General features: G+C 38.2%; 1 protein-coding gene across 3 annotated transcripts; it reads left to right on the top strand.

Annotated features, from left to right (window-relative positions):
• Positions 1-373: 373 nt before the first annotated feature.
• NEDD1 (NEDD1 gamma-tubulin ring complex targeting factor) lies at positions 374-26,308 on the top strand. Of its 3 annotated transcripts, none has more exons than XM_061990468.1 (15): positions 374-560; positions 1,687-1,830; positions 3,652-3,746; positions 5,140-5,256; positions 6,203-6,343; positions 13,604-13,833; positions 14,835-15,036; positions 15,998-16,184; positions 19,245-19,376; positions 19,564-19,611; positions 20,076-20,299; positions 20,961-21,117; positions 21,395-21,551; positions 23,238-23,304; positions 24,004-26,308. In XM_061990468.1, the coding sequence occupies exons 2-15, from the start codon at positions 1,695-1,697 to the stop codon at positions 24,106-24,108; spliced, it is 1,998 nt and encodes a 665-aa protein (XP_061846452.1). In that variant the 5' UTR covers positions 374-560; positions 1,687-1,694; the 3' UTR covers positions 24,109-26,308. The 3 variants fall into 3 exon arrangements, with proteins under 3 accessions (XP_061846452.1, XP_061846304.1, XP_061846373.1); XM_061990320.1 differs by having other exon boundaries at positions 468-576; XM_061990389.1 differs by lacking the exon at positions 374-560 and adding an exon at positions 1,503-1,524.
• The last annotated feature ends 794 nt before the right edge of the window (positions 26,309-27,102 follow it).

Raw genomic sequence — 27,102 nt, 5'->3', positions numbered from 1 at the left:
CGGTGCCACTCCGAACGAACCCACTGCTTGGCACGGGGCTGGCGCCGGCTTCCTTCAGCACCCTCCCGGGAGTAGCTCCGTGCTGCTGCCGGGTCACAGGCCCGTTACTCCGCCTAAGCGCCCCTGTCTCTCCCAACCGGGGGGCTCCTCCGCCACGGCACCGGGACCTCTCAGACCTCGGCCACGGCCCTGCACCACGAATCACCTCAAAGCCCCGGGCTGGGGCCGAGGCCTCCGCGGAGCCCTGCCCGCCCGCAGGGAACGCCGCGCGCCGTCCTCCCTCGCGCCCCTTCCGGGCCGCCGTAGGCGCCGGGCGCGGGCAAGGCGAGCGCGCGCGGGGGCTGTTGGGACGGGCTATTAAGTTGGACACCGCGCGGAAAGTCGGCCCGTGCGGGAGCGCGCGCGCGGGCGCGGCGCTCATTGGCCGAGAACCGGGAGCAGCAGAGCCCGGGTCTGTCGGTGCCGGCGGCGCCTGGAGCCGGTGCCGGGCCCGCTCCCTGTCCCCGAGGAGGCGCTAGGCCGGGCCGCGCCGCGAGGTGCTGGGGCTCGGGCCCAGGCCGGTACGCGCCCTGCCAGGTGGGCAGCGGCGGCGCGGAGATGTGCGGCCCAGCGCGCCGCTGGGAGAGCGCAGAGAGGCCTGCAGCCTGCGCGGGAGCGGGGCCAGGGCCGGGGCCGTGCGGTGGCCGTGCCGCTGTCATGGGGCGCGGGCGGGGGCAGCGGCTCGTCCTGCGGCCTCCGGGGCTGCAGGGGCGGAGGGGGCACAGAAGCCCGGTTGCGAGGCGGGAGGAGCAGTGGAGAAAGGGAGAGCACCTCCGTGGGCTGTTACCTCTGCCAGCGGCCGAGCGAAGGTGGCTCTAGAGCTTGAGCTTCCTGACTTAGTTTTGTCTCTTAAACATCCTCGTCAGAGAGTTAGTGGCCTAAAGCTATGTGGAAACTTTTGGCTAAAGGGTGGCTATACTTTAAGGTGAAGGAAGGCTTACCTTTTGAATCCTTGTTTGTTGCTAATTTAAAATTAGCCAGATTAAAAAAAACCCGAGAATAATCTTTACAGACCTGCAATGGGGTAACCTGGCTTTAACTCTAAAAATCGTGTCAGTCAAAACAAGTAGTAATACATTGGTGGTGGTGGTGGTTTTTTTGTTTCTTTTTTAATGCTATGGAAAACTCAGTTTAAAAGCGTCTCATTTTCTACCGTTAATGGTTTATCTTAAAAGATTCTCGGATATCTCCTTTAGGGGGGTGAGATGAGCATTGAAGTGTGAGTCCTTTAGGTCCGATCATTCATCCATCCCCCGCAACGGTCGGTTTGATTCCGGCTTCTGTATCCTCATCTACTGGTGGTAAATCAGTTCACGAAATCCTCGCGGCTTTGTGTTAGGCAGCTGTAAACTCTGTGGAGACAGAAGCATCATTTGAGTCTCTTGGTACCATAGAGAGTGTGGCTTTCCCTTTGTGAAAAGGTTTCCTGCAGGATCCAAGTAACAAAAGTGTGTGGTGTCTGCTGCTGTCAGTAGTGTGTTCAAGGTACTGACTCTGTAACTCTCCAAATAAATGTCTGGGATATTGAGAAAACAGTATTAAATGGTATAAATGGAATTATTTTTGGCTTATGGAGTTACCTGTTAACGTATTGTTCTTTTTGTATGTATGCATTTTTGTTTTCTAAATTTCTTGTTGCAAAAACAGGTGCAGCCATGCAAGAAGCCATACGTTTTGCCTCATCAGGAGATGATGTTAAAATATGGGATGCCTCATCTCTAACTGTGGTGGAGCAATTCAGCCCACATACACCCCCACAGCCAGTCAGCTCACTGTGTTGGGCCAGCACTAGTATCCTTTACAGTTTCAGCTATGAAAGTGTCTCTTCTTCACAAGCCTGATGGGATTTTGAAGTCTTGTGTAAAAAGATTTGTGAAGATTTTGTGGTTCTTGTCTATTGAGATGATTTACAAAATAAACTCATGCTGGTAAATGCTTCTGAAGATGCTTCTCTTCCTTTGGGAGGCTAACACTTTTTAATCATTATGATATGCTTGAATTGCTCACCAGCTCTAAAGCAGCCTCATTTTTTTTTCTTCAACAGTTGATTACAATATTCACTTTCAAGGCAATGCTTAATTGACAAGGTTGAAAAAAGCAATTGCCAGTGTAGTAAAATTCTATACATAATGCAGAGGAAAATGTTAATGAAAGAATTGTTTTTTTGTTTTTTCCTTTGAACAGCTTGTACACTTTAGACCTGGGTTTTCTTTGTGCTGTTTGTAGCATTTACAGTGGAAGCACAAGTGTGTTGGATGTGTAGGAGAACATCCATGGGATGGCGGTGATTTATGCATGAAAATGGGTCTGGCCTGTTTAGGCCTTTTATCTCTGTCTTGGAAGCCTGTTACAGGATAATTATATGAGGTGCCAGGTGAATATATGAGAAATTCAATGACATTAGTGCACTGTCAGGTGAACAGCTTGTGTGGCTGTCACAGGGAAAGGTGGCGATGTCTGATCTTGACAGAAAAGGAAGGGAAGGATCCTGGCACATAACTGTTGAGCCCTGCAAGATCCTAATGTCTGTCCTCTAAGTCCGTGAATAAGTGGATGTAGGAGAAAACAGTTAAAACAGAGTGAATTTTTTAGCTATGGAAGTTGCAGAGAAATTGAAGTGTGTGTGTGTGTATATATATAAATGTATATAGTACACACATACACATACTTCTGTGTACTGTTCGGTGAACTTTAGACAAGGTGTCTTGTCATGTTTTCTTGTGCCTAGTCTCTTCATCTCCCCAAACTAAAACAATGAAGTATCTCACTCTATATTCTATATGTTCATTTGTTAGGGCTGGAACATTTGTTTTGCTTCTGTATAGTTCTGTAAGCTAAAATAGCGCCTTGAAATAATGAAAGGAATACTAAGTGCTAATCTATCTGGAAGTTCTTTGGTGTAAAATCCAGCCAATTAACCTGTATTAAGTAAGTCAGTGTAAAATCACAAGAGGCATTGGCCTGAAAACATATAGGATTGGGATCTAAATGATTACTCAGTTTGTTTGGTAGGGGTGCTGAGACAGTTTCACTGCTCTGTAGTTCTATATTGGAGGCTTTTCTTAATACTTTGAGGTACTTGGTATCATAAAAGATGCTTTTTGTGTTTTTGTTCTTCTTCCCTCAGTGCTGAGGGAGACAAATTAGCAAGTGTTCATTGTAGTCTAGAAACTATATGGTGAAATAGTTTAACATTTGTCACAAACAAGACTGTTCTTTAAATCCATAGTCTGCTAACAGCACGGACATTCCTTTGAACTCTAGCGATAATTGGAGCTCTTGCTTGGGGATGGTGGGGAAACAAATTTTGGAGACTGGAGAAGCTGGGTTAGTAGCAAAGAGCTTTCAGATAATATCTGCCAGGTATTTTTCCTCTTCTCTCTGAAAGAAATTGCTCTGCCTTCTGTTGGGAAGTAAGAGCTGTAGATAATTCAAGAGCTTCTTAATGAAAAGCTTGGAAAATAGCCTTATGCTTCTATTTCTAGGTCCCTGCAAGGTACAGTACTTGAGGTGGTTTAGCCAATCTGTCTTTTCTGTTCAGGAAGGGAAACTTGCTGTTGCTTTTATTAATCACCAGTATAACACAATTATGTTCCATAACTTGTGACTAAGACAGATACCTGGTCACTGCTTCTGCCACTGGTGATAAAATAGTTGTTTCAAGCTGTAAAAGCAAACCTGGTGTACTCTTTGAAATCGCTGAAGGAGTAAGTACGCGTGGTCCTCTTTCCTGGGTTTTTTTCCCTTCTCCACCTTGTGTACTGTGCATATTGGGGTCAATTTATTTAATTTTAATATTGCTAAAAGTTCTGACAGGTATGTAAAACACTTATTTGTATATATGTGTATACATACTGAGAGGAGGGTGGGAATAGTGTTTCTAAAATAGTTCTACCAGTAAGAAAATACAAAAGTGGTTATTCTAGCATTTGGTGCTGGTAGCTTTCTGATAGGGGAGTTTGCCTGTTGAACCTCTGTGTGACAGAGTGAGGCAGTCAGAGATTCAGACTTGGGTAAAGCACAGGCAATGGAACAGAGCCCAAGTCTGAACTACGTTTTACAACTTGAATTGCCAGTATAATGCAAGCCTGTCAATTGTACCTTGAAAAAGGTGAAGAGTTTATGTAAAGGTGGTTCTTGGAGTGTACATGTGCTAGCTTGGAAATACCTGTAATGGGAGAACTTCTGTTATGCTCAGGGTTGTTTTCCTGTTAAGTGGAAGTGTGGCACCATAAACTCTTTAGAAAGCTGGACTTAGTTTTATAAGTCTCTTGACATGGTCACTTAAATGACTTGTTAGTGTTCTGAACCCTTCTAATTACTCTCCTTGGATAGCTATTGTAATGCTAATTCGGAATAGAAATGTTCTGAAAAGGTGTTAAAACCCAGCAGTTAGATAGCGTTTGTCCTGGAGATTTCACCAGATCTGATCTGTAATGCAATCCTTTCCTATTATACCATGTCAATAATTAGATGGACTTGTTTTTTCCTTAATTCAAATCTCAGCAACTTAAAAGTGAATTTCCAACATGACAGAACTGAATAATAATTTGTCCTCGGAGTAGGTCTATCATTAAGATTGACATTTTTTTTTCAAAAGCTGCTACTTCAGTGATTATTTTAAAAAGAATCACTTTACAAAATTGTGAGGTTTGCTGCTATAATATTCTTTGTAATGTTTAGGGAATGTGAAGTACATGAATTAGACAACTTCTTGATTTTTCTTTTAAGGTTTTTTCCTAAACTTAGCATTTTCTTTTTAAAACTCAGTACCTGAATAGAAGTTTATGATTACACTTTTTAGGGAGCTAAAATTTAAAGGGAAAACGTATATTGGAGGAAAAGCTGCCAAAAAAATTTGGAGTGGGAAAGTGTGAGCATTTGAGGGTTTATTAATTAATGTATTCAGATCTTAAGATTTATTAAACTTCTGTCCAAAGTGGACTGGATTTTAATGGGAAATGACTGTAGTGTACCAGTAGTTCTATCAGTCAGTGGGGTTATTTGTGTTGATGAAAACACACAGCAAAATGTCTTTAAGTAGATTTTAATAATTTCTGTAATGATCTTTCATGTACTTTTTTTCCCCTTCTTTGTCAGGCAAAGCAGACATGTGTGAGCTTAAATTCTAGTTCTTCATATATTGTGAGTGGAGGCCTTGATAACACAGTTCATATCTGGGATCTGAAATCAAGAAAAGCTTACCGTAGCCTTAAGGTAAGTTTTCCTGAGGAAGGGCTGTAGCTTTTATGACTTCCAGGTTTTGCTGCCAACTCTATAAAGACAAACAAACAAAATCCCCAAACAACACATTTTCTAAATCATGTATCTGTAGTATACAAGAAAAGACTTTAGTATTTGTAGAGTCCTGATGTTAGACTAATATTATGCAAAACTGACACATGGTTGTCTCCTTTGAACTGATCAGGTCTGAATTCTCTAAAACCTTGTTATGATGTGGCGTTTGTCCAACTTAGGGTAGTCTAGTATATTTCCATAATGCCTTGAAGAGATGATTTTCCCTCACTTAGGACTGATAAAAATACTATAAAACTCTAGCTTTGTTTCTTTTTTTTTTAACTTTTAAAGTTACAATTTGAAACAGAACTACAAAGTAGCTAATACAATACTTGAAATCTCTTTTTCTCCTTTTTGGGCTAGAGGTACTTGATTGTCTCCCCCTGTATGTTCAGTAAACGCAATACCATTATTGCAAATGACTAAACCAAAAACCTGTTTAGTAAGTATATATGTTAATACTAAAAGTGACCAGAAGGGAAGTTGTCAGTAGTACATCTGATTAACAGAAAGTGTATTCAACTATCAGTGGTTTCTGCAAGACCTTTACTTTTCAAATGACATCAATGACGTCTATGGTAGATATGTTTATGGTAGTTATCTCCATGTGCAATACTCCATTGTATATAATTAGAACATAATCTTTGCAAATTTATTAAAATAACCTGGAAACAATCAATGGTTAAAATATAATGGCTGACCTTTAGTATGTTCTGCTTCTGTTTTCTGGGATATTCCTTAGTATATAATAATAATTGTAGATGTTACTGATAGTCAGAAGAAAACAAGCAGAAGTTTTTCTGCAGCAGCACACACGGGATGCTGAATGTCTTTAACTCTCTCCTTGTAATCTCCCTCCCCCCAGGATCATAAAGGTGAAGTCACATGTGTTATGTATAATTGGAATGATTGCTATGTTGCTTCTGGATCTTTGAGCGGTGAAATTATCCTACACAGTGTTACCAGCAATTTATCAAGTGCTCCCTTTGGTTACGGCAGCCGTCAGGTAGGCTCTGCATTAAGTTTCAATGAAGTATGAAGCTTTAATTCACAGTGTTTAGAAATTGAAAGTACATATTGAGAGCTTTTTAAGTTTTTGTTCATCTACTTCCTTTCAATTTGTAAGAGTGCAGTTAGGGAAAGGAAAAACCAGACATTGTGTATATTCTAATCTGAAATAACAGGTAACATTGAAACACAGATTTCTGATGTACTTCTACAGGTTACAGCAAATTTTACTTTGTAGACTCTGATTCCTTAAGAACAAACTTCTGCACATCTTAGAACTGAACAAAAACCAGTTGGCTTTGAAAATCCTGCTCTGGTTTGCAATGTGCTACTTGATGTATGTTGTTACAAAGAAGGACATGTAGCCTGGTTCTGACTTTACCCAAAGTAATGAGATTTGCAACTGAACATAGACATCTGTACAGTACGGGTGAATATAAGCCTTTGTTTATAAATAATAAGTTTGTTTAATCTGGAGATTAAAACTGCACAGCTGCTCAAAGAGAAAAGTGATGAGATTTTATATTACCTACTTGGGTGTTTAGGTAAGACTTTGGGTAACAGTTTGAAGGAAAACTCTGCAAAAGACAAACACAAAAGCACATATTCCCTTAAGGGCCTGTGTAGACTTTCCTGCTGCGGTTCCTTTTTGCAAACTCCAAAGATAGAGGAGAACTGGTGGGTATTGTTAGGAGAATTCCCCTGATAGAAAGGCATGTGCAGGAGTAAATGAGCTGTGTTGTCCCATTGAAGTTTCCAGTGTGTCTTCATAGTCAGAATGATGTATTGGCCAATGCCAAGTGTCTGTGTTCTAGGCAGTCTTTTACCTTTTGCTGGGCCATTTTTACAGAGGTAAGAGCTGTCTAGGGAATGCAGAACTGTTGTTCTGGTCCTAAACCTGACCTTTGATGTCACAGGGAATACTGAAGTTGTGACTTAGTCATTTTCTGTTACTGCAACAGCTTTTTCATTGCTAGATTGCAGACAGAGTGTGAAGTTAATTTTTTTCTCCTGGCTGGCATGAGCGATATAACTTGATGAAGAATATCTTGAAACTTTATAGCATCAGGGGAATGGTGGTATACATTCTGTTGAAAAATCTCCCATTAAATTCAAACTATCTGTGCTCTTAGGTGCTGCAGTGTCTTTGATCCATCACCATAGTCTCATACTTACGTTGAAGCAAAATTGTACTTCATACTTGGTTTGGTCTTAAAAATCCATCTATATAGTCAGTTCATTTTTCTGATTTGATTGTTCTGATCTTTTGAAAAATATGGCTGTGAGGCAGGAGCTACAGGAATATCCATGGCTGGATTACACAGCTGAGGTGAATATTCAGTGATGACCATGTTGCTAGTTAATTGGAAAATGAAAAAATTCTTATGAGGATGATTTACATCAACCTGTTTGGTATATTGAACTCTTTCCACCAAAAAGTGATTAGGATTAAGTGATGCAGTGAATAGGTATTTTGGCAGATGAAATCAAGAGGCCTACTGCAAAGATGAGTGACCTTTAAGATGGATAAAAGTACTTGAAGTGTTAAGTCAAAGTCATTGTGAACACAGAGCTACTATTCACTTTCTAAAGGGTTTGTATCGCTTTCTAAAGGATTCATAATGTTTTCTAAAAGGAGGCAGTTATTTGATTGCAGCCTTAAAGTAGAATCAACTTAAAATTGTGTAATGGGATGTCTACCTGGGTGTCCCAGTTTATCAACTTACCTTATATCCTAAAAATTATCTTCGCTGTTATGTGAAAAAAGAGCTTTATTTTTGGGTTTGGGTTTTAATTGATACTTGTAGAGAATTGCAGGATTAATTGTGCAGTGAAGCAAATATCTAAAGACTGTTCTGTTAAATTTAAAAAGGCTTTACTCAATTTATAGTTTAGGGGCCCAGGCTTTTTACAAGTAGGCTTGAATAGATACCCAGTGCATGGTCCTGCTTGATCCTGGCACTAGCTGTCTGGCTTAGTAAGGGTCACCCTCCCTAGTAACATTTTTTACAATTGGGGAATGTGAGGTCAAACTAACCTTATAAAATTTAGCTTGCCTCTGTTTGATCCAGCATCATGGAATGTAGTTTCTTTGCCAGTTAATTTCTGATATTGTATAGACTATACAAGTAGTAGAATAGCCCAAGGTTGCAGTGCTTTCTATGACTTTAAATAATTTTCTTTTCATATGAGTTTTGGCCTATATTCTGTTAATTGATGTTGATTTAGAAACATCTTTGTGCTTTACTAGAGTTCTTGCACAGAGTTGTTTGCAGATCCCATAATTTGTCTTTGCTGTTGGTATTCATTTGGACTACCAGATTTTTATCTGCTTGCTGTTGTGAGGATGAATTAAGGTTTGTTTTGAAACATAATGTTTGTTCAAGTCTTCACTGCCTGGTGCTATTCTCCTAGCAGCAGGATTTAGCTTAGTTGTTTGAACAGCTGGCTGATTTGTAAAGAAATGTGATGAGTTCTGGTCACTCCATATAGTGAAATAGCTTTGAAAGCTGAAGACCTATCAACTGTGTTTACATCTGCCTTCTCACTTATGAGGCTCACTGAGGTATAAAGAAGATTAAGAAATTGTACTATCTTTAAATAGGGTAATCGATGCTAGACTGCTTTTGGTTTAGTTTTGGGCTTCTCACTTGTTTTTCAGTAGTGAAAAACCTTCTTAGCAATGGAGCAACTATTTTCTGAAGTGCACTGTTCCTTGTTTGGCTGTCTTAAAGATAAAATGTACTTCTTTTTTTCTACAGAAAATCTAATTCAAGGGCAGCTAAGGCGAAAAGATGTGTATGGCTTTCTGTGCTACATTTACTGGAAAAAATGTTCCAAAGAGGAGTTAATTTTCTCTTTGTGGTTTCATTTCTTTACACTAAATGTGTTTCTGGTAGTTCCATGTGTGCAGAATTTGCAGATTATTGGGACTTGTACTTAGTAAGACATGGTGAAACTTGCTTCATGTTTGCTGCTTCTTAGGGTTTTTTTCCTTCAGTCTTGACAGGTTAGTTTGCAAGCATGACTCTTTCCAAATAAAGATTGTTAGGAATGATGCATTTACATGATTATAGTATTAGTGACTAAAATCATTAGAAAACAGACGCCCACTTCTATTCAGACACCTACTTCAGCATATTTGAGTTTTACTCCATGAAAAGCCAGGCTGACTTAAAGCAAGAATCTTAAATATCCCCCTAGATCCATTCAGGTAAGGTACATAAGCTAGCCTAGCCAGATTTCTCCCAGTGAAACCTGTCCTACACCCTTGCCATTTGATTCTGTGAAAGAAATTGTAATCTATAAACATTCTCAGGCTTATTTTCAGAAAGTACCAATGTTTTAACTGATACTTTAGTCTTCCACATCCTTATCTAATTTTTTTTTCTTACGTCTAGCAAACCTTGCAGTTAAACCATATGGACTGTGTGCCCCTTTGAGGCTTGGGATTCCTGTTGCTGGAACTGTACTAGGAATTGTACTGGGGCTATTCTCATCTAGGCTGAGTTGGAGGCCTTAATGTTCAATATATGAGTAACAGAACTCCTGTTTCTAAACCAGAACTTAAGAAAAGGACAGAAGATGAGAAATGAAGTTCAGCTTCTTCAGGAAAGAATTGACTAGAGGTGTGCTAAAAGTTCTGTGTGGCTTTATCATACCAAGCAAAAATCAACATTTTTATTTTAAAGACTATTAAAGATTGTTACTACGTGTTAATTTGATGTCACTAGATAGGAAAAAAAAACCATTAAAAAATGTAAGAAATAAGATAAATAAACATGTACAGAAGTTGAAGGTAGATGATTGATCTAGAATAGTATTTGTGAGAGCTGAGAAACTTTACAGAATTAGAATTGGCAGAGGTCCAAAGGGGTTAAACGTTGGGGAGAAGTCTGGGAAAGAGAAAAGAAATGAACTGAAAAAAACACTTAATGTAAAAGGATTCACAAAACAATGAAGTTAAATTCAGTGACACAAAAGGTGACACTTTCTCTGTGAACACACAGTTGATCATTATTTTTGATTTTTTGGCATCCTCTTTGGAAAAGGAACTTGAGAATTACAATGAAAGGACTATTGTAGAGGAGATGATAAATTTTGGTTTTAACTAATTGGAAGAGACTTTTGCCCAGCATTAGATTATCCTGGGTCTGTTTCCTGTGGTGGATGGGGAGGGGTCCCTTTTACCTTTTTCAGGTCATCAGTATTGAATGTTTTCATGCACATGATGTAGAACCAAATAGCTCAAATGTCTGATCAAATGTAACAGTTCATCTCTTCCTGTGCAAGAAGTCCCAACAGTAGGTCCACAAAAATATATTTTTCTGTGCATATTGGTCAGCTTTCATAGTGGCTTTATGTCTATTTAAGCTTTGCTACAATGAACACTGGATAGCACATTGTTTTTGTGTTTGTTTTGTTATAAAATTAAGGTAGAGTTGCGTCAGTATTTTAAAGGTGAAGTTAGAATGCTCCTTCCCGAGGCCTATTCCCATTCTAAAATACATTTTCTAATTTACTCTTTGATTATGAATGAAGTGGGAAATGAGGAAAATGTGGCTAAGGCATTGTTAAGTGGTGTAGTTTGACCACCTGCATATTAATATTTGATGCTTTCCCATATGAGGCTTGTTTGTGTGCTGTTCTTAGCTCTGCTAAGCTTAAAGCTTTGGCATTTTTTTTTTCCTCCCAGATGTTTCTCAAGAGTATTTTTTCTTTTTAAAAAACTTCAAATTAAGTGACTTGCTTCTGGAAGGAGAAATGTTCTAGTTCAGTCTTGTCAAGCAGCCTTTCAGAAATGAGTTTTTTTCCTGCCTGCAGCTGTCTGGGAAAGAATTTGAAGCTTGGACACGTAGCATACTGTCAGAGATGCCAGTATGATGCATTTGACTGTCTCATAAAAGTGTGCACAGATTTAAGTGCCTCCATTCCTTGAATCTGATCTAGGAATTGCATTGTTGCAAGTGAAGTTTGTTGCTAGCCTAATTCAGTGAAGTAAGGAGTGAATAGGAGCTTCCCCACACCTCACACCTCCTTCATTGGCAACCTGAAATAAAACTGTGAAGCGGCTCTGAAGAAACACCGTGACTGCAATGAGAAGTGGGGAACAGAGGTAATATGGGGATGGTATGTAAGTGAAAAAAGTGGAGAACTTGCCTTGGGCCTGAGAGATTGGAAAGAAAAATGAGAAAGGGAAATGGGAGACATGGTAGGACAGCAAGGGAGGTTTGAGGAGAGCTAGGAGAGAGTAGTCTTGCTGAGCAAGAAGAGAGGACGGAGAAAATGGAACATGAGCAGGTGCCAGCGCAGTACAGAAGGTATTTGCAGGTGAACAAGCGAGGGGAACTATATGACACAGACACATTTTTCCATGTAGATCATGTATGTAATTGAAGCTGTTATTCCCCAAGCATTTTTAAATGTAAGTAAGCTGAAAAATGCTGATCAGGATGTCTCCATCGTGTCCAGTAGAGGATGATATTAATTATAAAGAGTCATCTTCTGTTCTGTTTGAATATACAGTTAAGGGTGCCACTTCTTTGTGGAACAATTACGTTTTCAGCCAGACATGCAAGGCCAGAGCTAGAAATGATGTTGGAGGCATATGAATCAACAAATATATCCGTTAAATTTGAGTTAGAGAGAAATAGGATAAAATCCAGTACAGTGCCTTGTGATGTGGATTACAGAATGATTTAATAGCTTTTTGAGAGCATTTTTCAGACAAAATGCAGTGGCTCTCATCTGTCTGGACTAGAGTAGAGCACTCGATTCCGTGCCTTGTGAGGAAAGTATTAGAGAGGATGCAGGTTTAGAAAGGAATTGAGGATGGATAAGAAGTTTGCTATAGGAAAGAAAACAGTAGGTAATACTGAAAGAACAGTATTTGTTTGGTTTATCGAAAGTTAATCTTGTTTAACATTTTTAATAATCGTTATGAGAATTAGAGCTGTGATGAGACACAAGTGGAAGGTATTGCCAGTAAGAGAGGATTGTGACAGTACCTAAAAATGACTGAAATAATAGACATGAGAACCAATATCACAGTGTAGAAGTCAAGGTACTCAACTTGGGTTCAACTGAGGCTTTTTGTATTAGACTAGGATTTGAAAATTTCCAAGGGAAAGGAGGACTTGGGCTTCCTAATCATAAAATGGTAATGAGTAACCAAAAGAGACTGGATCACAAAAAAAAAATGCAGTCTAGGATATGTCAAGATGAGTTTAAAACAGACAAAGCCTTTGTAAAGCAGTGGCAAAATTTGACCATCATATAAAGATTTGGTTGTCCCTGTTCAGGAAAGATTCAAACTGGGAGAGCTACAAAGAGACTGTGATGGTACTGAGAAAACCAGTCTTTGAAGACTGAGTCTCACTTACTGTTTCTAACAAAACGAGCCTGAAAGAAGGTGAGATGGCTGTTTATTACGAAAAGCAGCACTGGGAAGTTAGGAAACAAGTTTAAGGGTGCTATAGTAGCAGAGGTGAATTAGTGCAAATGGGTCAAATAAAAATAATCTGGAAATTGAGTATTGTAATTTAGTATTAGAGAAAGGAATTTCTGGAACATCCTCTGAAGCAATATGGTATAAACAAAATACTTACTTGCTTCAGAAAGGCAAGTTAAGTTCCTGTATTACATGGTTCTGTGATAAGCGGGCTGCATATGGTAAACCAGGTATATTATCCACTTCTGTGGTCCCACCTACCAGGGTGAAGTCAGTTCTTCTGCAGGACTTACATACTTGCATAACTCTTGAGTCTGTGCGTCTTATCGAATTGGCTTGCATCAGAGTACTTATAATCAGTGGAGGCGAATTATGTTGAACAATCTTGGCAGGAGACTGGGTGACATAATGTAGCTTTTCACTCCTTTAATTTTAGATGTGGTGTGTTTGGATTTTTTTGTAGTGTGTATGATGACATGATACTTGCTGAAAAATCAAGAAACTTATCTAGAAGCTGTCTTTTTCTTTCCTTCATTTTGCTCATCAGCTCATTTGTGTACCAGGATGGGATATCATAAAAACAGTCTGCACTCCAACAGTAAAAATGGCATTGTAATACAAAATGAACTTTTATTTTAAAGTTTTTGTTTTATATTGGCCAGCCTTTGTACACTACTTCAAATGAATGTAACATTTGTATTCCTAATGTAGGGGGTGTGTGCATAAATAGTGATAATTTATAATAAAGTAATCAAACATTATGTTTGATAGTGGTATTAAAATTCATTTTTCATGTCTGTTTTACAGCCTATTCGACACTTGAAATATTCATCCTTTAAGAAATCCTTGCTGGGCAGTGTTTCTGACAGTGGAAATGTAACTCTATGGGATGTAAATAGCCAGAACCCATATCATAATTTTGAAAACACTCATAAAGCACCAGCTTCAGAAATCTGTTTTTCTCCAGTCAATAAGCTGCTGCTTGTAACTGTAGGTTTGGATAAAAGAATAATTCTCTATGACACTTCAAGTAAAAAGTGAGTATATTGAAGACCTTTTATTTGGGGTTCTTTTTAGGGTCCTTATTTGGTTTTTGTAAAGCATGCCTAGCTATGACATGAAGCCATTGATTCAGACTACGTGCAGAGTGGTTGAAGTGGTTGGAATATTGCTACTGGAGAACCTGTCTCATAGTCCATTCTGCTTTTTAATTGGAAAAAAAGAGACAAAACCCTCCAAAACCTCTATAAATCAGAAAAGCCAAGGCATGTGGAAGCTAATTGAGCTATGAGTGATCTTTCTCAAGTGCTGATGTATGGGCTTTTCCTGCTGATACAGAACAGTTAGCTTTAGCTTCTGTGAGGGGCAGTACAGCCTGTGAGGACCTGCAGCCATAGAAGATGTAACTGTGGTGGCACGGAGTTGCTGAGATAGGGAGCCTTAAATATGGGAGAGTATTGGTTGAAAAAGCAGGATGTATGGGGCATAGGTGGTGGGGCTGTGTAATAAGCAGGTAGAGTGCCAAGTGTTTTCATGGGACTTTGTTTCTATTGTGGCTGTGCTTTCATTCTAGCTGAATGAAAACAGGCATCTGGCTCTAGTTTGGAGGGGTGTTGTAGAAGGATGCAATCTAGGACCTGAAGCTCTTCCTGGAGTTGTGGGAAAGTTAGAGTTGATAGGCTTAGGAAGGCAGGGGATGAATGTAGTAGGATGACTGCTTGAAATTATGAGACCAGTAAATAATACTGGTGTCAGAACTGCTGTTATAAAGGCAGTTTGATTCTATACTGGTGGAATCTTTTCAGGTATATATGCAGTCTTTAATTTGTTAAACATGAACAGTTAGTATAAGCCTAATCCACTGCTCTGTAAGATATTTCACTGAATTTACTTGGCACTGGAGAAGTGGGACTACTGACCTGTGTACTGACCTGAATTATGAAAGCTCTCAATTGGTTTTTTTTTTGGATACTCTGTTTTGAAAATTCTAACTTGAACTGAAAAACCTCCTTCATGCTGCCCTTTCTTCTGTTTGAAGGTTACTGACAACAATAGCAGCTGATTTTCCTCTGACAACAGTAGACTTCATGCCTGATGGTACTACTTTGGCTGTAGGATGTTCCCGGGGAAAAATCTGCCAGTATGACTTACGGCAACTGACATCACCAGTGAAAACAGTTACTGCTCACAAAGGCTGTGTGAAGTGCATACGTGTTCAGTTCAGTAGCACTTTTTCTAAGGTAAAGAAAAAATCCACACTTTCCTATTTATTGCTCAATATGCAGATTAATAGAAGAAGAGCAAACGTTTTTAACTTCTAAACCAAAAAAGTTAGCATTCAATTTCTAAGCATTAGAAAAGTAGTTCATACCGACATAGAAATTATGAACTGCTTGGTCTTAAGTGCCATTTTAGAGGATCTTCATGTGGAATTTCCCCTGTTCCTAGCCTCGGTATAAAAATGAGTGAAACTTCAGTCTTAAATTTCCTGGTGCGAATATGCTGTCCTTGCAGATCATTTTGTACCACCTTCGATTCATTTGTAGGCAGTAGCAGAAAGATCTCTAATGGTCCTTCCACTTAAGGGGAAGACACACAGCTGCCCATATTGGGGTATTTTGCATGGTCTTATATGTGGTCTTTTGAAGGCACGTGTAAATGGTGGAGCAGTTGGTTAAATAGTAGAGGAGGCTTAAGAGGTACTTAAAAGGCTTAATTAGGCTCTACAGTATCCAAAAACCCCACATTTCTGTTCAGTGGAGACAGAGGGAACCTTTGAAGCGGATTCTTTACTACTCTGTGACTTTCCTCCTCTTCTAGCACCTTTGCTGCCAGTGGTTGACTCCCTTTACATTTTAGAGTCTCTAATAATGTAATCTCTTACTTTTCCCATGCCTGAGGAAGGATCAAAATTGGCTCATGCCTGGTCACTCCATTGTAACCTTAAGTTCTGTTACTATTCTTTTACAGTATTCATATAATACAAATGTTTCTCATATTCTCTGAAATTGTATTAACATGGTTTTTTTAAATATTTGTAAAGGCATATCTCCTAGGCAACCTTTGCAACTTCAATTGAATTGTTTTCAAACAAAAAGAATATTGGCTTATATTTTTTACTTTTATCTGAAGGAATAATAACTTCTTCAATTTGTTCTGGTTTGTGTGATTTTGTGTTGTTTTTTTTTTTTTTCCCTTCAGTCTGTCCTTACAGGTTCTTCAAATAAACCTATATCCAAAAAAGTAGAAGTCAAAGCTGGTAGTAATCTTGGAGGAATTCAAAATACTGGCATCAAAAATGTTGCTTCTCAAGCAGCAGCAACAGCTTCATCTCATCTGACATTGCCAAGTGAAAATAAAGGGGGAGAAATTCTTCAGGAGAAAACAGGTAGTGTTGTCTTCCTAATCTTGCAATGATACTTGGAATGATGTAGAAGATGGAAGGAATATTTCATGTCTTGACTATTATAGTATAAAGATTTCACTGGCAGGAGAGCATTTGTTTGGAAGAATTTTATGCATGTGCACGCACCTTCTTTATCTTCTCTCTCCTAGTGCGTTAGACATAGTATAAGCCCATGGGAAGGGAATTGGGTCCTACTACAAGTTTTAGACACATGAAGTCTAAAGAAGTAAAAGTGTGTATTTAAACTGCAAAGGAGAGAACTCTTATAGTGGTACCGTGGGTCTCTCTCTTGTGGTCTGGCTTCCTGTAGATGATGCTTATGTATGTAACAATTTCTGATGCAACATCTGTATGAAATGCAGAGCTAATGGCTTGGAATTTTAGTAATAAACAGGAGAAACAGATCTCATCTAAAGAAACCAAACAGACAAAGCCCAGGAAAACAACCCTAGTCCAGAAACCCGAGTGAGAACTGAACTGTATTTTTTTGTGAGGCATGATTCCAGTATCACATGGTAGGAAAGATGTTAAATATAGTTGCAAGTGTGATTAGTTGTATAACTGTACTTGCTATTTATGCTTCTGAAATAACAAGTTCTTTATAAGAATTCTGAGCATTATTCTAAAATTCTGCCACTCTGTGAAATGTACGCTTAAAATTTTATTGAATTCGAGAGTTCTGAAAATATATTCAAATTAGTAGCACTCAGAGTTTTTTTCTTGGAAAAAAAATCCTCAAGCGATTTTAACGTAATAGCACTTCTCCCCTCCTCCTTTAAATAAGGAGAAATACATTTAGCAACAGTAATTAGGCAATAAGCCACCGTAGTCCATAGAGACGTGTATTAATGACTTCCCTTGGGTATATGGTGAAGTGCAAGGTGAAGAAGAATGCTTCCTGTGTATGCAAGAAGTGTTGCTAATCAACATTACTGAATGGTGTGGAAAATTTTGTTTCAGTTAAGATGTATGATTTATTATCTCTATTTGAAGATGTAATGGCTGTTACCCCTTAAACACAGGGCCACGCATAATAAATGTTTTCAGAAAGTCAAGGCTTAGCAAGTAAAACAAGTATTTTTCACTAAACAGAATGTTCACTTTAGAAGTAAAGACCTCCACATACTTCCTCAGAAGATACGGTTTTTAAACTTAAAAATGGATATGGATGAGAGACCACAAACTGCATTTGTTCTGTGGAGGCTCTTCTAGAGCCTGATTATGGGATTTAACTTTGGGGCAGTCAGTAAAGTGATGTGATAGTGTATTAAACAAAAAAACCCCTGTTGTTCATACAACTTATAAGTGGACTGGGGCTTTTCTTTGCAGGTATTTCGAAGTACAGAAGTATAAATGAAGTTAGAATGTTACGTGAAGTTAGGACATACTTTGAGCTGGTTTCCTATAAACTTAGTAGCTGTCCCTTGGCTTAAGTACATTCTACATTTAAATTACTGGGAATGTGTAAGAATACACAGAATTTTGCCCTGTTTTATATTGTGCTCTTTCCACGTAGATCCTTTGTAGATGCTGGCAGAGGTTGACACTGCACTTTTAGTCTGACACAGTATGCCAAGTATTTACTTGCACAGGATTGCACTTACTGGTTATGTGTCACAGCTGACACACGCAAAGGAGTGGAAAACGTGACACATCAGTATGTTTAAAAGCAAAACCTTAAACCTGACTCAGATTCCAGTTTCTTTAAATACTTGGACATGATTAATTGTAGTCATCTACATAGTCACATCTGATCACTTGAACAAGTAATTCCACATAGAGAAGTAGTTACAGGTTTTATGAACAGTGGTGTGTTTGTTTATTTAAAGTAGAGTAGGTACAAAGTAAAGCTTTTCTATGTACAGGTAACTTCTTTATGGGAGTTTTATTTATGTGTTGCACAGCACTGTTACTCTTTGCCTTAGCTTATATAAGCAAAATCTAGGCAGTTTTAGAGTTTGAAGTTCAGGGAGGGCAGCATAGCAGCTTGCTTACAGTTCTGATCAGGTTTACAGACATACTAAATGGTGAAAGTCATTTAAATGGTTATCTTAGCAGTTCAGTTCACTCCTCTGTGTATTCCTCATCTAAAAACTGTAGTTTGAATAATTACTGGATTTTTTTGGACTTAAGAGGAGACTAAGGAGGGTTCTCATTAATGTTTACAAATATCTAAGTGTTGGATGTCAAGAGATTGGGGCGTCCCTTTTTTCTACTGTATCTAGTGACAGGACAGGGGTGATGGGATGAAGCTGGAACACAAAAAGTTCCATTTAAACATAAGGAAAAACAATTTCACTGTGAGGGTGATGAAGCCCTGGCACAGGCTGCCCAGGGGGGTTGTGGAGTCTCCTTCCCTGGAGGTCTTCAAGACCCACCTGGACGAATTCCTGTGTGACCTGATCTAGGTGGACCTGCTTCTGCAGGAGGGTTAAACTAGATGATCTCTAAAGGTCCCTTCTAGCCCCTACCGTTCTTTGATTCCATTCTTCAGACAACTGTCTCTGCCACTATGAATACAAAAGTTAATTTTTTCCCCTGGATTGTGTCAGGGATGGGGCTTCGGGGTGAAGTGGAGAAAGGTCTAAGAACAGATTCCTGTTGCCTGCAACTGTAACCCCACTCTGATTTCCTAGTATTAGAAGCAAGCAGAGAATATCCTAACATCAGGTAAGCTTTAAAACAGGTGTTTCACAGAATGCTTAATGGCATCAGTGTAGCTAATTTCTCTCCTTGCAGAATAAATGTAAATTTTGATCATTTGAATTTGGTTACCTTCTTAGCAGAACGTGCATTCACTAGTTTTTGGTTCCCCTGATATGCCGTAAATTTGCTGCATGAGTGTCTCAGCTTTTAGCTACATTCTCCTGCCTTAACAGTGCAAATGAGGAAACTAAAGTTGACCCTTTAAGTGGAATTTGTAAGTTCTGAAGCACTTGCTGGGCTTAGTAGGCATCACCCTTGCTGTTAGATTGTTTAGGGATGACGTATGTTGTTTTTGGAAAATGTCAATTACTAACTGAATGTTATTGTCCTTTTAAGGCTTTCCTCGTAGTGGCAGCTTGGATGTGATTCCATCTAAAGAAACAGATCATGGGAAAAGTGTTATTTTAAATAGTTTTGATGACTTGGATCGAAGTAGTTTAGGAGACCTCTTTTCTCCTCTAAGAGATGGTAAGTTGCTACTACTGAAAGCATCGTTCATCTGCATATAGCATGACATTTTAACATTAGTGTGTTTACACAGCACTGTGTAGCTACTTAGTATTTTAATTTGTCTTTGAATATGAAATTGTACAAATGTCGATGTAGGTTTCATTTAATAAACACTGAGTTTGTCTATGTTCTGGTGTTTTTATAGATATTACTGCAAGTAAAGCAACTGAAGATCCTCAAGGGAAAGTTGATGGTAAACATGCTTTCAGTATATTTTTCTTTGTCAGTTGTAGGCCTTTGGAGGCCTATGGGAGTTCTTGCATGCTAGTCTTGTTTTACCATTGAAAATAAATGAACGATGAAAGCAGGCACTGAAAACAAATGAGTGTTTCTAGAAATTGTCTAACATATTGAGGTGCTAAGACATAACATAGTAACATGAAATCAAGAGTATGGTCCTAAAGTGATTTTTGGTTTTCCTTTATGCAATTCATAGTGATATATAGAAGCTTTTCATATGTTATTACTTTCATAAATATAGTGACAGTGTAAGTTGGGTTTAAGGATTTATTTTCTGTGAGGTGCATTTTTGGGCATTTTTTTGTTTGTTTTTGTTTTGATTGTGCAGGAGTTTAAATTGTGAGTTTGATTTGATATGTGTGTGTTTGTTTTTTTTTTTTTTTACTAGTGTGTTTCACCTTTCCTTTTTCATTTTAGCTTTGGATTTTCAGTCCTGCTTTTTGGGTTTGGATTTTCTCACACATCCCACCACTGCCTTTCCAGCAAAAAAAAGCCCAGTGGGCAGCAGTGCACAAGGGCTATGGTCTAGCCCATTGCATGTGCCTGTGGGATCTCCAATTAAAGAAGAGGAAGAACATCCAGAGATTGACACAAAGAAAACGAATCTTGGAAAACAAGAGTCTAAAGAAGTCTTAAAGCAGGTATACTACACTAATTCCTGTTATGAGTGGTCTTTTTGGAAAATTCCTGAATAGCATCCCAGCTATTCATATTTTGCTGCTCTGTTCACACTATAGACATAAATCTGTTCAGTGTGAGTGTGTTGGCCATTGGCAATGCAAAACAAATGTTTCTCTTAAATAGGCTCAGGTTACAAAAGTTCACATGAAATAAAACTGGCCCAGCTTGAAGAATATTTTGATTTTTGTAGTAAATCAAGAGTGATCATTAGTTAATTGCAACACTACGATTGAATGTTGTTAGGTCACAGTACCCTCTCCTTTTCTTACTCTCCATCTACCTGTTCATCTTGGTTGAGGTATCTTCAATATGATTCTTCTGAGACAATAGCTCCTTTTGGATTACTTTTCAGAAATCTGAGGAATGATCTTTATGACTTGACCACAAAACATATGTTAAAATTAGGAGGCCCTTTTGCACTTCTTTCTGAGTGTGTGCTTGAGGCAACTTTGAGTATTTTAGCAGTTTTTAAGATGCCTTGCTGGAAAAGGAAATGCATGTATTTGTGAGTAGAATTCTAAAGCCAAAAATGTTTGAAAGTGCATTCCTGAAAACTTAGTCTTCAAGTGCAGTTAGATAATTGTAATGAATTCACCTTTTAAAAAATATTGTTATTGTCAGCTTTCAAAGTCAAGCTCATCAAGTGCCGAATCTGTAACTTTAAGTCCTCCATCATCATCCACTGCTGTAAAGGCTCCTGATACAAGTGAGAGACTAGTGAAGAATATTCTGGCCCATCCTGCGTATGATCTACCAGTAAACGGTACTACCTCAACAAGTAAGTTGATCATTTTGTCCCAGTTTAAGGCACGGTTGATTGTGAATTGATGTGAAACCTGATAAAATGGCCTTGGCATTAAAACAGAACATACAATCTTGATTCTTCTGTAAATCCAGTTATCTCTCCTAGAACATCTCCAATCGCCTCTGAAAAGACTCATTCTAAAGCTATTTTTTTTTACTAAGTAGTGTTTGATAGAAGGTATTGAGAAGCTTCAATACAAAAGACCTTTTGTACTGCATTACACTGATATTTTTTATTTTTAATTGTGAAGGTCCAAAGATAACATCACCTGTCACTGCTGGAGTTGCTAATTCATTGTCAGAAAAAATAGTAGAAACCATTGGGAACAGCAGACCAAATGCACCTCTGACGTCAATCCAAATAAACTTCATTCGGAATATGATACAAGAAACAATGGATGACTTCAGGTACTGGTGTTCATGCAGAACATTTTTGTTTTCAATGACATGTTTTCTTATTAAGATATTGTAGCATCTGCTTTAACAAACAGCTGCTTGCATTACAAAATGACACCATTAATAGCCCTAATCTTGGAAATCTAGGTATGAAATTTTAATTGCTCTAATTAGACTGTTTCTGAGGGCTATTAATGCATGGCTTTGCTAACATGTTTTCAGAATGAGCATTTGCATACTTCTTGCATGGTAACATAACAATTTCTCTTGATGCTGACATTTTGGGACAGTTCCATCTAGGCAGTTGACTTGTATTGGCTTTGATTGTAGTTAGCTTGGCATGGATAAAATACTGTGTGTATTTCTACTGGTGAAGCTTTAAAGTAATGTCTGTGCTGTAAATAATGGTTGGTGTCAGATTGTTATGTTTGTGGATACTCAACTAACTTGTCATGAAAAGTCACTCAGATTAGCATGGATTTGTAAGGACATGGAACAGTTGAAAGAGTTGTATCTAGGGGATCACATCCCAACCCATGTTTAAGATGAAGCAAGTTGACTGAGATGGTGGGGGGATTGCCAGGCAGTGGAAGTATTGCTGTCTTGATAAAAACCAATGTAAATCTAGTTCAGGAGGTCTGTATGCTATGGCTGTTCTCTTATCTAACAACAGAAAAACAGGTTGAATGATACAATGTCTTTCACTCTACTATATTTTTACTTAAACTCTCCTGGTTTGGGTTTGATTTTTTTGGTGATAATCGCATATCTGATTAAAAACTGCAATTCCACGGGATTTAAAATGCAGTCTGCAGATTGCAAATATGTTTTCTTTTGAAGTCTGTGTTCAGGTGGCCCAGTGTTGGAAGGTAGACCTATCAGTCTTGTACATGTAGTATGTGAGATTTGGAGCCTCAGAAATTGTGTGTCTCTTCTGGAGTGGCTGGAAAGCTCTGCTGACCCTTTTGACAGTTGTAAATTGTGGATACATTCAAACTGAGTGCAAAAGACTGTACTGAGGTCAGTAAGAAAGTAGGGAGCCATTGTAGGCTACTCATTGACTTCAGTATCTTTTGTATATATTCCTTTTGGGTTTGCTATATGTTTTAGGAAAGGAGAACTAAGTAAGATCTGTGTGTGTGTGTCTACTTAAGAAACACCTTAGTTTCTCAGGCTGCTGGTACCCATGGCACCACTGACACTACTTCATATGTAGATTAACCTGGATCATTCTGGGGGCTTGAGGATAATGTATTTAACACAGCTGATGTGTTTTGGGCCCTCTTACAAAAGAGTGCTGCAAGTGATGTACTGAAAAGCTGCATAGTCAGCTACAGATAAATGTCTTTCTCTCTGGTACTTGTGATTGGGGGATTGAAGATTGGCTTTGAACGGTAGAAATGAGAGAAGTTAATAGCATATGAATCAAAAAGCATCTTGGTATCACCAAGTATTATATCTCTGGACAGAAAAGCTCCCAAGTCTTTTGTACACTGAAGAAATGGTACTTGGAAAAGTCTATGTCCTAACAAAGGTATTCCAGAAAAAAAGTGGTAGAGGAGTATTTTTTTTGTGGCTTAAGGGTTTTTAGATTCATGTTTCACAATGTCATGAAGGTAAGGAAGTATGGATTTCTACGTGCTCAGGATTGAGGAGAACTGATTCCTAAGCATTGTCCTCCTTCAATTCTTTCCCCAGAGAAGCATGCCATCGAGACATTGTGAATTTGCAAGTGGAGATGATCAAGCAGTTCCATATGCAATTGGTATGTACAAAAAGCATGGTGGGAAATACATTCAGTTTTCATTTTCAGTATTACCAAGGCATGTCAAATTATGCTTTAAAAACTGAATATCAGTTTTACTTATGAAGAGAAAGAAAGGGAGGACTAGATGTGAAGGAGGGGGAAATTATGGATTGGAATCTGTTTAACTGTTATACTTGATAAATAAAGGCAACCTACACATTGGCTAGGTATCCTGAATTCCATATTTCAGGAGTTCTACAAAGACCAAAGGGAAACAAATTCAAGTGTCCTTTGGAAAGGAGCAAGAGCTGGGGTAAGGAAGGGATACATGGAATTCAAACAAAAAGCTTTGCTTCCAGGTGCTGCATGCATATGGAACTCTGTTCTCTGTTCTTTAACTTTACGTTTTTATGAGTCTTTGTTCTTTTGATCTGCATTAAAAAGACCTTGTTTGGTACAGAACACTTTAATGGAACCTGCATTAGTAGAGTCTCATCCTGAAGAAGTGCGAAATATCCTTTGATAAAATATTCACTAATGTATTAATGATCAAAATACCGTATGTCAGCAGTATAATAAAATAATCTTACTTCTCTTATCAAAAGTTTTTAAAACCAGTATTATCTAGCTTATTTAATTTTCAAAAGGGATATGAAAATGGATAGAATGGAATAATTGACTTCATAGCTACTGATTGGGACCTTTTTCTTTCTCTAGAATGAAATGCACGCTTTACTTGAAAGATATTCTGTAAATGAAAGCTTAGTAGCTGAAATAGAGAGACTACGAGAGGAAAACAAAAGACTGAGGACTCACTTCTGAAAGACTTTTGCACCGCTAATTTTAGTAGCGTGAACTCACTACAGGTGCCTGAGTTGCTCACGACAGATCATCCATCATCACTGAAGTATTGTATGAAGACCTGCTATTATTTTGAACGTCAATCTTCTCTTCTAAACAAAGGGTGTAAGATACTGTATGTAATTATAAAATTTGTAAAAGAGAAACACTGTATAGAGAACGTTTGCGGACACATGCTAACCACCTTGAAATACATCCTTCTAACAGAAAAACTAAAAGGATAAGTATATTATCAACAATTTTAGCAATATGTGAAGTGCCTTTTTATAAACAATCCAGGACAGATGCCTTTTTTTCTGTAATTTTTTGATATACCCACTTTTCTATCTGCTACTTTATTGTACTGCTGTCAGAAACAATCACTGCAGCTTGCCTTTCAGATACCTTTCTTGAAGAAAAAGGGGAAAGAAAGCTCACAATCTGCATGACATGGAGCCTTGTTTATAGGGAGTTGGAAAGTGCAGTATTCAGTTAACTTTATTCAACTGGTAACTCTTCTAATCTGAGTAAAACTAGAGCTTGAGTATTTCAAATTCCATGTCATGATCTTTCTTATTATATTCATGGCTGAAATTTGGTATGCTTGTCTGCTGTGAACTTTGTTGTGGTGAGTGCTACTTCAACTGCACAAGTGAGATTTTTGTTACAAATTCAGCTATGAAACTAGAATTCATTTCATTTGCATATATTTGGATATTGTCATAGCTTGTCCAACTTGAATGCAACTTTAGACTTCAAAATGGAGGAATATTCTGCCACTAATAACATATCGTTGTGTGAAAGGGGTCTTCCGGTCTTTAACTCATCTTTTGCTCCCTGTTTCCTTTTTATTTGTAGTGAACAACACTTAATGCTGAGCAATTGTGTTACAGTTTGGAATCTCATGACTGTAGCCTTTTTGAGGAAGCTGCATACCAAATCTAAGTAGTATCATAGTTGTATGATCAGATCAACATACATGATTAACATTAAAGAGAAATCATTACTTCAGTAGAATAATGGTGTACTTCTGTGTAAACATTACCAAAATGAAGCTCAGGATGAGATCCTGACTCTGCTGAAGTTTGTCAGAAGTTTGCCTTGGCCTTTATTTGTGCCAAGAGATTAAATGAAATTAAAACTTCCATTTTGAAGTAATTTTAAAATGAAATTAAAATTTAGAAATGTCTCTGAAAGGCTTCTTCCACGAGTGCATTTTTGCTATTTAAATTTATCTGGAGGCTCTTTAATTTTCCTACTAATATTTGGTTGTTTCTTTTCACGCAATCAAAACTCAAACAAGGAAAGTCTTGAGAGAATCGTCAGTTACTTTTTACAACATCTAGTGTTTAAATCCATGATGGCACTCTTCTACTAAATGAGAAAGCCATAATATATAGTGTAACTTATTTTTATAGGTTGTAAAACTTAAAAAAACCCTCATATCTGTATTTTTTTCCAATCTTTAACTTTTAAAACGAGACTTTTTTCTTACGTCACTTAACGACAAATACAATCTTGGTAGCAAAGTGAGGGTGTTCTTTAATATTAGGGACAGGACTTTGAATGTCTGCAGTTCTTATGCTTTTACAAGCTTTTCAAAGTATTTCTATGACATGTAACTTCATGGTGAAAGGAAACAAAGTAGGTTATTTTTTTTCACTAACATAACACACAATGTAGGGAACTTTTTTATAAGCTCCTAAGATGCATAAGCTTGACAATTGACCTCACACTTTGTAAAGACAGTAATAATTGAAGGTAACAACAATATCTTACTGTCCTTCTACATGCTTTGTGATGCAATCAAGTAACCTTACATATTTATATCTCTTCATTTGTTCCCCAAGTGCTCTTGCTAGTATACCCAGATGACAGCAGGGAATTAGACAACTATCTTGGGTATTTGGCTTGTAGATATCTTGTTTTCTTGACTCAGAACTATATAATGTTTTTCTAAATTCCCAAATGGAGGTGATTAAAGCAAGAGTAATTAAAAGGAGGTATTTTGGCCTTTTAAAGCAGATATTTTTTTTTTTTAGGGCTTTTCTTCCATGTCTCAGGTTTACTGTAGCACAAGTGAACTATTACTGTAGCTACACATTGAGAGACCCAGTATACATACTGCTTACACAGGTATGTTTTGCCTTGTACACAATCAGTTTTGTATGTTAAAATAAAGCTTGGTTTAACCTTTTTGAGGAAAAACAAATGGTGTGGTGGCTTAACTATTCAAGAGCATAGTCTATCTGGTACTTGTTCTGCCTCGGCATGCAACGGTCTGATCCAAAGAATATGTTGAGATCTACCTCACATTGTTCAGTAATCACTCCAGCCTCTGTGGTTTCAGGAAGACAATCAGATCATTTTCCTAGAAGTGTTCACATTACATCTGTTATTTACTCCAAAAGCATGAGGTACACTTCCTCCTTCCAACTTGAAAGTTGTTAAGAGTCATGACAGAGATCATGTTCACAGCTAAAACTAATGTTCAAGCAGATGTTTTAGGTGGAATAATCTTGTCTCCTAAGCTACTGGTGAGCTGTAGCTCCTGCATCTTCCCAATACTTAAATTATAGGTGCTTTAAAAAAAAAAAAAATCCTTTTCTCTCATGCACACATGAAACTTCCTCTGAGGGGAAGTTTGCTTGCAGTTAAAGATATGTTGTAGGCTTTGAAATCTGATTTTGAGTAATTGATTCAAAATATTACTCTGTCTTTCCTGGTACTAGTTTCCCACCTGTCACCTGCCACACAAGTCTGCTGTTCATAAACATCTTAGCAACGATGAAGGGGGGAAATTGCTCACTGCCCCTGGGATACAAAAAGGAAGGAAACACTTTACAGTGTGCATTGCCAAACTACAGTTCCTTGCTCTCAGATACCCTGAAATCTAAAACTTCAGATGCAGAGCCATGGCAGGTTATTGGGATGTAAAGATAAGAGAGGTGATAGTGCTGCCTGCTTAAGCCTGCC

This window comes from Colius striatus, chromosome 1 (assembly GCF_028858725.1).
Source record: "Colius striatus isolate bColStr4 chromosome 1, bColStr4.1.hap1, whole genome shotgun sequence".
Taxonomy (NCBI): Eukaryota; Metazoa; Chordata; class Aves; order Coliiformes; family Coliidae; genus Colius; species Colius striatus.
Note: the sequence above shows the minus strand (reverse complement) of the source record. Positions and strands in the feature narration are given on the sequence as shown.